The sequence below is a fragment of the Panulirus ornatus genome, chromosome 63 (genome assembly GCF_036320965.1).
Source record: "Panulirus ornatus isolate Po-2019 chromosome 63, ASM3632096v1, whole genome shotgun sequence".
In the NCBI taxonomy this organism is placed as follows: Eukaryota; Metazoa; Arthropoda; class Malacostraca; order Decapoda; family Palinuridae; genus Panulirus; species Panulirus ornatus.
In genome coordinates, this window is record NC_092286.1 from 25,468,573 (window position 1) to 25,483,993 (window position 15,421).

Consider the following 15,421-nt stretch of genomic DNA (forward strand, 5'->3'; position numbering starts at 1 on the left):
ACAAGTCTGGTTTGCACTCTTTAATATGGATGAATGATTCGTCTATGATGAATAATGAGATTTTTTATTTGTTATTGAGGTTTCAGGCCTGTTGACTGCTATTGTCATGATGGGTGCCTATGTTATGCGTTCAAAATATTTTTGAGAGCATAAGACGCTCTCTACATATATGACCCCAACTGAATATGTATATTAATTGATAAATGTGAAATTATGGAAATAGAGGGACATAAGATTAGTTACCCCTGAAAATAGAGCTACATGTAACGAAAGAAAACGGATGTTTTGCCTGTACCTTTAAACTTCTTATTAGTAAAAGATCGAGCAAACTTTACCCAATCAACAGCGAGTACCAAAAATTATGAAGTTATGATTGGTTCTCTCTGCAGACCTGTTTAACCAATGGGAGTTGTCGGGGTGGTAGAGAGTTTCAGCTGGTCAGACGGGAGGAGACGCTTGTGGTGAGCAGACGTGTGCTGCAGGCGGGTCAGGTGACAGACCAGGCCATTCCGTGAGGCGTGTGTGTGTGACAGACCACAGGAGAGAGAGAGAGGAGGGGCGTGGCAGGTGGGTCGTCAGGATGCTGGCCGTGCTCGTCTTCGACCAGCTGAACGACGTGGTTTACCTGCGGTGTGACCACAAGTTCGTCAGACATGTACGCACTCTGGCCGTCTCCCAGGGCCTGCTGGCCGAGGCACAGCTCGAGCCTGACCAGGTATTAACCGTAGTCACATATATAGATAGATATAGACATAGATAAATAGATATAGATAGATAAATAGATAGATAGATAAAGATAGAGAGAGATGATCAAATCATTTTATTTGTCATTACAATCCAGTCCAATGCCAGTTTAATGTCGCCTCGAAAATACCATTCAGTATAAGATATTTTTCCATTACGATAATGTGATGTTAAAATGAGAGGTTATACATCGTGTTAAAATGATTTACAGCTTTTTATTATCTTCATGTTGTTGATAATTGTTGATTGGTGGGGGGGGATATGTGAAGATCAGGAAAAGTGTGAGTTAATATGAAGTACAACATGTTTACGTTTATATATTTCTTATCCTTATTTATCAACGTAAATTTAACTATTTTCATTGTTGTAGACTAAGCATAGCAGCATTACTGATGTTTGTTGCATTTTGCTACATAGTGAAGAATGTACTTGACATTTGCACGAAGGAAATACTAACGCTGACCAAAATCAGGACATTAACATGGTATACAAAAAAAAAATTAAATCAAGACTTTGGTAGTCATATGATTTAAGATTAAAGTTGATTTCCCTTGACATGTAAAGTAGCTCGGGTTACTCAGTGATTTTGTTTTGCAATGTTAGGTTCTCAGTACGGACTGTTCATATATCCCCTCTAGAAACATTCAGTTGATTAACCATTGGAAGGAACTGTTAACGTGGATACCCAAACTTCGGGAGGGATGGGAAAAAAGTTCAGCTAAAACCGAGGAGGTTATATATACATATATTCCTATGAGTCCACGGGGAAAATCAAACATAGGAATATCTTGATCACGCACAAAATTGTGATCCTTTCCAATATACATATATATAGTGCGTATACATTAACTTTTGAAACAGTTAAGATCTTTGCTTCAGGACAAGACTGCTTGAATGAAAATGAATTAGAAAGCACCTGTTGTCTTGGATACCAGTACAGAAAACTATAAAAATCTGTTACTTCAAGTGTTCACCTTATTACGTTCTTATAATCATGAGGCGGTTTTGGAAAATCTCTTGCAGACATAACATGCAGTGGAAATGAGAGAAAACACGGACATGTTTATCTTTCATTAACATGTGTGTATAGATAATTTTCCAACATACTGATATGTTAATGGTTTAATGAATGAATTTGTCCTTTCTGTCATGGGGAGCCTTCTCTGTGACAATAGAGTGCTAAGCTTGAAGGGAATTAAGAACTTCTAAATGCTTACAAAAGCATCAGGAATTCACCTGAATTCAGCATTCATCAACAGGAATTTGTCGAATGGTGTCAACTCATTTTTTTCTGACAAAACATACCTCAATCAAAGCCATCTTTGGTGTAAATGAGAAAGTAAAACTTGACTGGGGCTGTGCAGTTGTTGATAGACCTGACTCTTACGGGAAGAGAGGTTATATGAAGAGCAAAAGACAAATGCAGAAAGAGAACTCCACAACTTACTGTTGAAGGAAATAAGTAGGCATCATAACAGCCAATGCTCCAGTGGCCAATTTCCGCACTCAGAGTGTGGGCAGCGTCAACCAAATGCATGCCATTGTTTGGATTCATGTTTATTTCCCCCGCAATAAATCTTTTAGGGAAAGCTCTTCATAAACTAATTGGTTTTCTGGGTTTAGTGATGCTGGTTGTCACATACTGGGAAAGCTGTGATGCAAGAGCCAGTTAAATGATTCAAGAGTATCTGCCCCTTTCTTGAAATCTAGCTAAGAGCTGCTCAGTTTCATTTCCAAGAAAACTCATGAAAATGTGCTCTCATTGGCATGGCCGAAGGATGATGGATTGTGGGGAAGAATTATTGTGCACTTCCACCACACAGGCTCAGTGTGTGGTTTTGAAATTGAGGCACAAAATTTCATGTGTAATTATATACCTAGAGGCATCGCTAAGCTCACATAACTACCCATCTGAAGGTGCTAAAGGGTCAGTAGTTGCAGAAAACTGGTTTTGACTTAGAAAGTGGTATCAGCTCTTATCTTTTGCCTCCCCTAACATTTGCTTACTTTTGAACATGTCAGTTATGGAGTTGATGTGGTAAGGAAACTTGAAGTGGTGCTGATCCCAATTTTGGGGGTTTTGGGAATTACTGTGTGATTTGTTTACAAAGTTGATAGACTAACCACCAGTAGCTCATCGCATGAGGTTAAGATGGGAAACACCTTGTCATCACAATTTTGCACTTTTATTTTATGGATTGAGTTATGCTTGGGGTTAAGTTGATGCTATCACATCTTGCCTGTGTCAGAGAACATAAATCAATCTCATCGAGAAAAGAATCCGAAAGAACTCCAGTTACTTGTAGTTGTATGAGTTGTGATAATGTATTCAAAAAAGTTTTGTTTATATAGTTTGAGGATTTTTATACGAAGTTTATTTCACCATTTTTCATATTTTTGATATAACTTTTAGCAATCCACAATTTTAACCTTAATTTTCAGATTGCACAGTTGGATCCCAACATAGTGGTGCAGTTGTTCTCTCCTCTTGTCACCTCCCAGCGAATTATGGCAACGCAGTTTAACAATCCTTATACCTCAGTTTCCTGTCAGGATGGAACCACTGTTGTTTTTCAAGAGGTTAGTTTGCTTTGTTTGGCTGTCCTGTGAGTGAGTACAGTATATTACATTAAGGCTTAGCAGTTTGATGACACAATCATGCATAACAAAAATGAAAGTAGTTAAATGGAAGATATCCATGAACTCACTCCATATTTTAGATATATAATAGAATTGACACATACACTAATACAAGAACATTCACATTGCCCATTCTCATTTTATATAAAAAGGAAAAGGAACTTGAATTTTAAAAACAAATCAGGTTAAATGGTGCCAAATTAATCATTATGATTTGAAACATCATACTGGGATTTCATCTAACTTAAGTATTCGTATTTCAGTATGCTGGGTATCTTTTTGTTGGTGTTGGTCATCAGGAAGAATCTCATCTACAGCGAATAACTAGCATTACCATACGCATTGTGCAGTTGATTGTTGGTCCATGTGTCACCACGTGAGTAGCTGTGATTATTAGAGTTTCAATATGTTATCCGTCCTTTGTGTCATAATGTCATAAATTTGGGATATTTGATACCCTGAGGTAGGAGTTATCCTATACTCGGTAACCTTTGTGAAGCTGACCCATTACTGATGAAATCTTTCAGTCTGAATGATGGTAGACCATCATAGTGTTTAAATTATTTCTAATTTCCTCAATGATTGAAGGGTATTCTCTTGTCCTGATCATAGATTCTATGATTTTGTCTAATTACAGTTTAACTTAAACTGAAATCTATAAACCAGAAGAATTTGGCTTTAGTCACCCTCAAACAGTCTTTGGTGAATTTAGGAACCATTACTGGCTTCTCAGGTTTTGTATCTTTCACTGGCTTCAGAGGTTTTGAAGACTGCTTGGTTTTCGTATAACCTTTAGAATGCACAAACTTTGAAAGTCCTATGGATTTCACAGTCTTCATACGTTCCACTTACTTCATTGAATGCATGATTTGGCTGTTTGACTATAGGAGGGACATTAGGGATTAGCTGTATATGGAAGATAACCCTGCCTTTAGGGTGTGGTTGTTAGGTAAATCTTAAAGATGGCATGAGGATACTGCCAAATTATCGTCCTAAAGGGAGTAGTGCTATCTCATTTCCCTTGCTCACTGGCCTTTCCTTTAAGAAGAAATAGCTATTCACAAGTTCTAAACTTTCTTTCCAGAAATTATATCTTTTCTGCCTTTCTGATCATAATTTTTTGTGCTTTAGAATGGTGTGTTCATCAATAGTTATTGTTCTTACTATGTTTATCTGCCATTTTGTAAAGTCATAAGTGCAGACAAAGATTTAGTTACCACCACTTATAGGTGGCTAGTTTCCCTTTTCAGTAAACTGTTGAGCCCACAGTTCGCTTGACTTGCAAAAACTTAATTTTTGATAGACCATGACAAGAATAATTTGTGTCTACACCTCATATTATGCCATATTCTTTGACTTCTGCCTATCTATCTATTTATTACTCTGGTGTCCGGTCTCCCTCGGAATTCCCATCAAGGGGGTGGCCACAGCAAAAGTCTCCACATATCCCTGTCCTTAACATGCCTCCCTTGCATACACCATTCTGCATTTATTTCCACCATTTCTCTCCCTCCCATATTCTTCCACTCCATTTCCCCATGTCACAGGTGGCCTTCCTCTCACTTTGAAATAATTTTAAGTAATTGGTATGTCTTTATTGGAATGGGAAGAAAGGTATAATTCACAACTTTGGTGATATTCATTTTAAAAGTATTTGCATCATGATTATAATTAGCAAAGAATGTTGGATGGCTGAAATGATGAGATGATATTGACCAAATATTGTGTGGTCTGGAAACAAAAACAGGAAGAAAGTGAAAGGGTTGACTAATTTTGTTTGTACATCTAAAAGTTTTGCCGAGAGAAACATTTGAGTAGGTAGACTAAAACATACATAATATTAGGATATCATTATTTTGCAAGTGTAGGAATTATCAAATCAGTGCATGCTAACTTTCCTTTGATTACAGGACTTTGAAGCTCTAACAACCAGAAAAGTTCTAAAGATATGTGCTACATTCAAATCAGACTAGGTCGTATATGGCAGTTGTTCCCACTCCACATGTCACTGTGCACTTACAGAAATTGAAATGTAGAAATAGTAATGAGACTGCATGAAAAGTGAATGAGATGCAGTGAATCATAGCTGCAGTGTTCTTATTTTTAGATTTAGGGGTAGTCAGTAGGAACATTAGGTAGGAGCCTCTGCAAACACTGCACTAGACTTGTCCTCTGCCTGTTAAGGGTGAGGCATTAAAGGCTAAGAGGCAGCAGTGGAGTTCACTCGTTATGGAGACTCTGTTGCTGTGGCCACTCCCTTGAGGGAGTTCCAGAAAGGAACAGGTGTCAGAAGTATAGTTAGATGGATAAAAGTCTATCAGATTTTCTTGATATTCATTCTTTGTATGATATTTTCATCATTTACATTTATTTGCAGTTATTAGAAATTCAGGTATATTTTACTTGTAAACACAAGAAAGTTTCCAGTTTAACAGATAGCAAGTGATATGAACATAGAAGTATGTGTTTTATTCTATCAGTGGAAATTCCTGTACCCTTCTTCCACTCCATTGTATGTTTGTAGTGTGAATGCCGAAGAATGAGAGTAAGCCTACCAGTACATGATGACACCCAAGAGAATGTGTTAGAACTTTGTCCTGTGTCTCACAATGTAAAGCATGGCAATTTTAGCTGTACTTTTATTTTATAGGGTGTTGTTCTTGTGGTGAGGTAGTGTGAAGCGGTGATGCCTTGTGATGTTATGGCTTATGTAACTATTAGAGTAGAGTGTTTATGTAGCAGCTATTGATAAGTAGCCTTTGGTCTCTTGTACTACTTTTGCAATTATTTTGATTTATTACTGCTTTTGTGGACATATGTTTTTATACATAGTTCAGCTTGATGATTAAAATTCGTTTAACACTGTAGCTCTGGGTTTGAACTCAGTTAAGATGATGTTTATTCTTTATATGCATAGCTCAACTTTTGTTAACCTCATTCTAGAAACATGCAACTTGAGCACTGCTACATTTTTACCAGATGTAATGCTATAGAGTTTACTCTTGCATTCCCTCTTCCCTTGAACAGCTAAGATGTGGAATTCTCTTCCTTCTGTCTTTTCCTCTTCATTTAACTTTTATATTCCTTATGTTTTTTCTTTTATCGAGATGACATTAATTAGGGCATGGTTTGCCCACGTCATGTTGGTCACAATGAAAAAGGAAAGTACTTTTAGTGTTGCTATAATTATGCATTTGGGATATTTTGTCTTATTTTGAAACCACTAACTGATAATCATTGTGATTTTTCATAACTTTTGGGGAATGTGATATTTTTTCATCATTCAGCATGATCTTTAAGGAATTATAGTGTCATGTAGAAAATTCTGTCTTCTTAGTTGAAAAGATGAATTGCTTTTTTTTTTTTTTTTTTTTTTTTTTTTTTTTTTTTTTTTTGAGAAATGATATCTCTGGGGAACTGCCTGTGGCATCAAATTATGCAGCTAAAGGGTTAAGCTATTGCTCATCTCCCTTTCATCAAAAGGCAGAAATATTTTCTTAATTTTATATTTTTCTTACAGCCTGAAGAAGAGTGAAGAAAAGAGTAGCTTACTTGACAGCTTACTAGAGGCTTGGCAGACATTATATGCAAAGGAACAAAGCTATTTGGTAGAAGCAGTTGAAAGGCTCGTTGTTAATGCTGAACTTTCTGCTGCAGCAGTTAAGAGCTTAGCGGCTGTGGTTGACAAATTGAAATCTGCCAAGGACCTTACTCCATGTCATGCTCTTTTTTTTGTGAGAAATAAGTTACTAGCATTATATTCAAGGTATGATTTTGTAATACAGTATACCATTAAACAGTTTATATTGTCTAGTGTTTTTGCTAATATTATTTTCTGTAAAGCATTCATTATAGCAATATACACTTGCAATAATGATAGAGATTACTGCTTTTGTCAAATGATTTAAGGATTTTCTGGCAATAGTTGTCGAAATGAATTAACTTAATTTTTGGGATTAACCTCATTTGAACTTTGCCCTCACAGTCGAAGTGCCCAGGAACTCGGTGCATCTGATCTGTTATTCATGAATTTGTTGGTGGAAGCAAGCCAAGTAAAGGACTCAGATTATATGGAAGATGTCAGTCCCAAAATTGCAGAGACTCCAGATGAGAAGAAGGAGGATGATGGAATTGAGCTAGACAGTAGCGATTCAGGAGAGTTTTATAGCATTCCCAACACTCCTTCACTTGGCAGAAATGCCAATCAAGTTGAGGGTTAGTTTTATTTTTCAAAAAAATTTAGAATGTGAAGAGTTTTTGAGATTTATCTCAGCAGAGCTGTTCATGAGACTTATAAGGTATCTTGGATAAGGGTACACAAATATACTCTGGAGTTAGCTTAATATATTAGAATTATTATTTGTGATTTCTCATTCCACTAAAGGATGGTGTACTTTGGTGATAATCAGTTCTGTACCAAGGATGATATAATTTAATCAGTGTTTACTTGCGATTTTTTCTCAAAAATATTTACGACATGATACAATGTGCTAGAGTTGAGGAATTTGTTATTTAAGAATGGGTTTGACATCCAGTGATTGCACTTTCCCCTGCCATACTACATTCTCAACTAAAGTGTGGAGGGTTTTGAAGTTCATGGAATATGAAAGGTTGAATTTAGTGATCTCTTAAGAATTATCAAAGGATTGTACTTGAAGGTAGTTTTGATGCGGACAAGTAAATGATTTACCTCATAAATAATCCTCACCAGGTGATGCTGTGGAGTTACACGGGGTTCTTTGTCAATCTTTGAATTCCTTTCATACATCAGTTTTTGCTCGTATTCAGAAATATGTTTAGGAAAGATTTAGATTTATTTTAACAAAAAATTTTTGAAACTTTCTCTTATTTTGCAAAGTACTCATGTGATTATTGAGTTTTTCTTAATTTGTTTTACTGATATATTGTACTTGTCTCACATGATATAACTGCAGATTTTTGGATTGACTGTATGACCAATTGTATCAGCTTTTTTATTGTTAACATATTCTTAATCTCTTTATTATTTCTGTCTTGTAGATTGTTTAAGGAGTCAAAATCAGTATCTTACTTTAGAATAACGAATCAAGAATATGAATAATTTCATAATTTCTTAGACTTGTAATAGTTTGTGGATGTTTTGTGTCCATTCTTTATTTAGGCAAGAGCTAATGCCATGCTTGATGGGTACATATAGACTCCATCTTGTTCATAGTCACTCATGGTATTAGTTTCATTATTTTTTTCATTTTCAGAGGAATCAAAAGGCAAGATTCGAAGCTGTGTTTTGCTGTTAAGGACTGAAGTGTGCCAATTGACTCCTCACTTAGTACATTATGAAACTCTCTCTGATGGACTGTCATTGGTCATTGTGTCAGAGGTAAGAGAATGTGGGTTTTTCTTAATGACAGTTAGACGCATTATATTTTATAAGTAGAATGATTAATGCAGAATAGGAGTTATACTAATTTTTAATGTAGTGTTTGGTTATTCACTGTCCTTAGGTGCATTGTCCATCTCACATGGTGGAAATGCTAAAGAGTAATATTTTCCAACTTATCTCAAAAAGCACTGGTATCCTTATATGGCATATGGAATAAAGTCTGGTTATATTTCATCTTGATACAGCATGATTCAAGGATATGCAGTTTAATTATGTTGATTTAACTTATTTGATTACTGTGTGTGTTTTATGTTTTTGTATGTGCATTTAAACTTAATTATGTACTATGTCACTTTTTTGTGCATTTAAAGCTTTAAGCACTTATTTCACACACTTGTACAAAGTGCAGATATTTATATTATAAGAGAAAATTTGATAAGTATTTACAGTAAACCTCAGCCAAAGAAGATAGAGTAAAAGTAAGCTATTTGAGTCTCAGGAAGTGCTCATAGGACTCTGGATAGTTATTTTCATGTATATATGACTTGTCCGTAAGTCCTGAATATGTGGACATATTTACAATTACAGTATTACCTACATTGTTATGTTGTGATTCATTTAGATGTATTTATTTATTTATTATACTTAATCGCCATCTCCCGCATTAGCGAGGTAGCGCAAAGAAACAGACGAAAGAATGGCCCAACCCACGTACATACACATGTATATACATAAATGCCCACACACGCACATATACATACCTATACATTTCAACATATACATACACAGACATATACATATATGCACATGTACATATTCATACTTGCTGCCTTCATCCATAATCTTATTGAGAAATTCATTCATTACTCTTGTAAATACAAGATAAAGTTGATATAGGCAAGAAAATTATGGTGGGTAACAGTTAGTGGTTTTTTTTTTTGTGTGTGTGTGTGTGTGTGTGTTTATGAATGGTGTTTTAGTGATATGTTTAAAATTCATAAGTTCACATCTTAAATCTCAATAAATGAAAAGCTTGTATTCCAGCTACTAGGTCGTTAGTTTATTGATAGTTATAGTGGGTTGCATAGCAGAGACTATTCTTGGGAAAATGGAAGGATTTTTCCCCTCTTCATTCAAGATGACCTCTTCCTCCAATTCATGGTTCAACCATTCATGTTCTGAGGCCATTTAGGCATGGAATTAGGTGTATCAGGCTTGGAAAACTCTCCCTCCTCTGACTCCCATTCAACATTTATCAGTATCCATAATCATTGCAAGTACCTTATTAGTGAGGTAAAGCATTCCTGTATTCAAAAGAAGTATGATAATCTCTCATTGTCATCTGCTGATTGGTCTTTTTGACCTTTAGCTAAGGGCATTGCTGTCAACTTCTGTCACTGTATCTATCCTGCTGTTTTCTATTCTGACAGTACTATAGCTTTCCATCCTGTAGACAAAGCAACTCTCTTTGGTTCCTGTTTCTCCTGTAACTCCACCTTTGTTGAGTCTAACATTCTTTCACCCCCCAGATGCTCCCCTAACTAATCCTATGCTTCTCCCCATAATCTCTACAGACTATCTAAAAAACATTTCTTTCTCAGGATATAAACAAGGCTTATGGTCCTGATAGCATTTATCCCCATGTACTGAAAGAGTGTGTGTCTGAACTTGCACCTTTGCTTGCCCTTCTGTTCTGTTTCAGTTTATAATCAAGACTTCCTTTTCTTGGGGAAGCATGTGTTGATACATGCCGTCCCTGAGACGGGTGAACATTCTTACCCCTTGAACTATCTTCCTGTTGCTTTGATGTCTACTAGTTCCAAAGTCTTTGAATCCCTCCTTAACTCCCATATCCTTAGACATCTTGAATCTCACAGTCTTCTCTCTGATCACAGGATGGCTTCCATAAGGTGAGATCCACGGGCAATATTCTTTCTTATCTTGATAATGTCTGGTCATCATCCCTGAAAGATTCTAGGGAGTCTTATGTAGTTGCTTTTGACGTATCTAAAGCTTTTGACAGGGTGTGGCATTGGTGTCTCATCTCTAGGCTCCCTTCTTTTGGCTTCCCTTCCTCACTTTGCTCTCTCTCTGGCCAGTCTATCTCTGTGGTTGTTGACAGATCAGCCTTTCCACCTTTCTCCATTAACAGTGATGCTCCTCAAGGCTTTGCCGTCTCTTACACTTTTTCTCCTTTTTATCAATGATTTCCTCTCCTCCACAAATAACCAAGTGCACTCATATGCTGACGAGTCAGCACGTCATTCATTGCTGCAGCTTCTCACTCAATATGCATCTTAACTCAGCACAACTGCTTCTGTAAACTCAGACTTAGATTGGACATTTCAGTGGGGTAGACAAAATTGAATTATGTTTAATGCTTCCAAGACCCAGTTTCTATGCATCTCTCTATCAAAAGCTCCTCACAACTCTCATTTCTCCTTTGAGAGTTCTGTAATTCCACCTCTTGACCTAATAAACTTACTTGGTATTACTGTAACATCCTCTTTCTTTGAAACCCCATATTATGGAAATAAGCTAAGTCTGCCTTTGAGAAACTAGGGGTCATATTTAGATGTTGAAATTCTTTTCTTCTGAGCAGTTGCTCTGTTTATACAAAGAATTGATTTGCCCTTGTATGGAGTACTGTTCTCACATCTGGGCTCGTTCTAGCTGTAGATCCTACTTGATAGAGGTGAATTGAAAGTGATCCAACTTATAAACTCTCCCAGGCTAACTTTAAAACTTGAACTGCTTGCCTTTTGCTGCATTGTTGGTTCACTTTCCCTCTTCTATAGGTATAACATTGGATTTTCCTCCCAAGAGCTGGCTGCTTGTGTGCCCCCACCACTTGCTAGACCATGTGATACTTGGCAAGCTGTTGCGCCACATGATTACTGTTTGGTTGTTGGATACTCAAGGGTGGGCTGTTTCAATAACTGTTTATTTTCCTACACCATGAAGCTTTGAAACTCTTCACCTTCCCATGTCTTTCACAGTAACTGTGACCTGGCACATTTTGAAAAACAGGTCTTTCAATTCCTCCAAAATTTGTAAATGCTTTAACTTGTTTCTTCTTTTTCCCTTTCTTAATCCTCTATTTCAGTTAAGGCCTGTCTTTGCTTTAGACATCTGTCCGTGACCAGAGCCTTCTGTGTAAAATAATGATAATGATAATAATTATAATAAATGATAATGGTAATATTTGTTACCTCTTCCGTATTTTTCCCCCTCACTGATGCTCCCATTTGTTCTGTTCATCCTCACAATACTAGCCTTCTTCCAAAATATTTTCATGTTTTCCCTGAAGTTTGCTGATACTGAACTCAACTCACTGGTACTCTTTTTACAGCCCTTGCACCTTCCCCTTGACTACCAGCTGTTTTTTCCATTGTTCTCATTCCTTGCAAGTATTACCCATGAAGATCTTTTGTCTCTTTCAGTAACAGCTTAATTTCCTCATCCCACTACTCACTTCCCTTTTCACATGCCCAACCTCCCTTCTCTATTTTGCACAGCATATCACACTAGTAACCAGAGCTTTCCTAAATACCTCCCATTCCTCACCCACTCCCTTAACTTTATTAACTCCCACCTTTTGCCATTCTGCACTCAATCTTTCTTGATATCTCTGCACACAAGCTTCTTTTACTACTTATTGGTTTATAACAGTGTATTCAACTCGCTTTTTTTAAGTTTTTTAATTGATGGTCACATTGGATCTGAATGATTTTATTTCTGTTTTTTAGGTGAATCGCACTCAGCTGTCTGTGCAACTCACAACATTATTAACAGGACTAGAGGAAATGCTTACGGGAGAAGTGAATGGACGAGGAAAGCTGGTCTTGGATGCCTGTGACACTGCTGTGAGGAAATCCCAGGAACTGGCCAGACGTATTCCAAAAGGGAAAGTCTCAGAACGTGTAGAGAAAGCACTACAGCAGGTGAGTATATCAAAGAAAGAGTATTTTTTAATGTAAAGCAAAGCATATTAGATTAGGAATAAGTAAATATTCAGTCTGCCAGTCTATCTTTCTGTGTCTTTGATATCTGTTCTCACCTGGAATCCCTCAAGGGGGTGGTGAAGGCAGTAGATTCTCCATAACTATTGAAATCCAGTGCTGCTTTGTCACCTTAAGTGCCTCACCCTTAACAGGCCACTGACAAGGCAACTGTATCACAGTGTTTGGAGAGGCTTCTACCTAATGTTCCTATTGACTGCTTCTACCTAATGTTTTTGCCTAATGTTCCTTCCTGCTACTTCTACCTAATATTCCTTCCTCCTGCTTCAACCTAATGTTTCTACTTACTGCTTCTAGCTAAATGTTCCTGCCCACTGCTTCTGTCTATTGCTTCTAACATTCTGCAAAAAGGCAACGGTAGCTCATAATGCTCACTGCAGGAAAATCTAGTTACAAAGAATGGGTTGTGTGAGTGTTGTTAAGTGTTATGTATGACAAGGAGAGATTGTATGTTTACGGACAGATGCCAGTAGTCTATGTGGGGGTGAGGCAGAAAGAAAAGACAGCTACCTGGGTCATAGGAGTGGAGCTTGACAACCACTGAAGTGCTGGCTCACTACGCAGTAGTCATTAACCCTCCTGATACCTAGGTGGGTACTACTGGTAATAGCTCTCCCTGGTTGCTGCCTGCATACTATCTCCTACCTTCTGTAGTATGTCCCAGGCTTTTATTTAGCATGGAGATTTCGGTTCATTGATATTCCATAGACTGAATCCAGATCCAGATGACTGCAACTTTAAACCATAATATAATTTTCCTGATGTGTAAACCATCATATGTTGAACTTCTTGAGTTATCAAAGCACTTAAGTAGCACATAAATCTGCAGATTGATTTAGAAAATCCCATCTCAGGTAATATTTTTCAGGACTTCGCTTTCACACATTTGAAATGAAACTGAGAAGAAGCAGTGTGTTGAGCAACTTCCAGGTAGCAGTCTAAAGGAGCAGCTGTACATGAGAAATTATCTCTTTTTGTAGCAGACATTTCTTGATATGACAAACAACTAATCCAGCAAGGAGATGGGAATGGATGAAGGCAGCAAGTATGAATATTACATGTGTATGTATGTGTATGTCTGTATATGTATGTATACGTTGAAATGTATAAGAATACTTCCCAGGTATTCTTATACGTGTCATAGATGAGCTGGAAATGAGATGTTTGAGGATAATATGTGGTGTGAGGTGGTTTGATCGAGTAAGTAATGTAAGGGTAAGAGAGATGTGTGGAAATAAAAAGAGCGTGGTTGAGAGAGCAGAAGAGGGTGTTTTGAAATGGTTTGGGCACATGGAGAGAATGAGTGAGGAAAGATTTACCAAGAGGATATATGTGTCAGAGGTGGAGGGAACGAGGAGAAGTGGGAGACCAAATTGGAGGTGGAAAGATGGAGTGAAAAAGATTTTGAGTGATCGGGGCCTGAACATGCTGGAGGGTGAAAGGCGGGCAAGGAATAGAGTGAATTGGATCGATGTGGTATTCCGGGGTCGATGTGCTGTCAGTGGATTGAATCAGGGCATGTGAAGCGTCTGGGGTAAACCATGGAAAGTTGTGTGGGGCCTGGATGTGGAAAGGGAGCTATGGTTTCGGGCATTATTGCATGACAGCTAGAGACTGAGTGTAAACGAATGGGGCACTTTGTTGTCTTTTCCTAGCGCTACTTCGCTCACATGAGGGGGGGAGGGGGATGTTATTTCCATGTGTGGCAAGGCGGCAATGGGAATGAATAAAGGCAGACAGTGTGAATTGTGTGCATGTGTATATATGTATGTGTCTGTGTGTGTATATATATGTGTACATTGTGATGTATGGGTATGTATATTTGCGTGTGTGGATGTGTATGTGTATACATGTGTATGGGGGTGGGTTGGGCCATTTCTTTCATCTGTTTCCTTGCGCTAGCTCGCAAACGCAGGAGATAGCGACAAGGCAAAATCATAAAAATATAATATATACATATGCTCTACCTTGCTAATGTGAGAAAAATTCATCAAATATGAAAAATTTTGGGGGGTCAATGAAGGTTCGGTAGGTATGTGATGGGATCAACAGATTCAAAACTTTGGAAGCCTTGGTCTAAATGTATGACAGAAGGTAAAAGGTGGCTGCAACCAAGAGTGTTGAGCCAAAATTCAGATAGAGGGCATCTTTGCTAGTCTTAATGAACTATTCTCCTAAATGAGGGTTGTTCCCCACAAACAAGAATGAGAGGGCTGGAGGTCTCGTGTCATTGTTGGGCTGTGGCCCTTACGAGCACATAAGAATCATCATCTTTTTATACAGGATTTGAAGTATAACTACAAAGAGAACTTATATAAGACTTGAAGTTCATGTTTCACTTTATAATATTAGGCATGGGTTGAGGATGTGCTTTATCTACACCTGAATCTTTCTCTGTAAGATTCCAGGAATTGCCTCTCTGCAAAAGAATACTGGAGTCATAACTAGTTATATTTCACTATGCTCCATGTCCATCACTGTGCGTTTGCATCTGAATATTGTATGTCTGTTTGTCTGTCTTTTCTCTGATTGTGCAAATGGGTATGTAAATATGCAACATGGCTGTTTATAGATGTGGAATCGTGTTTCCTAATGAACAGAGAAGAGGGGGAAGAAGAGAGGAGCAGGTGAATAAGTAGGTTGGTTTGTGCAT

General features: G+C 37.5%; 1 protein-coding gene across 1 annotated transcript in view; it reads left to right on the forward strand.

Moving 5' to 3' along the window:
- The first annotated feature begins 424 nt into the window (after nt 1-424).
- Nucleotides 425-15,421, forward strand: part of HPS1 (Hermansky-Pudlak syndrome 1 protein) — a 35,674-nt gene continuing 20,677 nt past the window's right edge. The window contains exons 1-7 of the mRNA XM_071656629.1: nt 425-715; nt 3,187-3,324; nt 3,648-3,760; nt 6,905-7,150; nt 7,370-7,599; nt 8,619-8,743; nt 12,496-12,690. Of these exons, the coding sequence (XP_071512730.1) occupies nt 581-715; nt 3,187-3,324; nt 3,648-3,760; nt 6,905-7,150; nt 7,370-7,599; nt 8,619-8,743; nt 12,496-12,690 (1,182 nt within the window). The 5' untranslated portion in view covers nt 425-580. The remainder of the gene's footprint in view (nt 716-3,186; nt 3,325-3,647; nt 3,761-6,904; nt 7,151-7,369; nt 7,600-8,618; nt 8,744-12,495; nt 12,691-15,421) is intronic.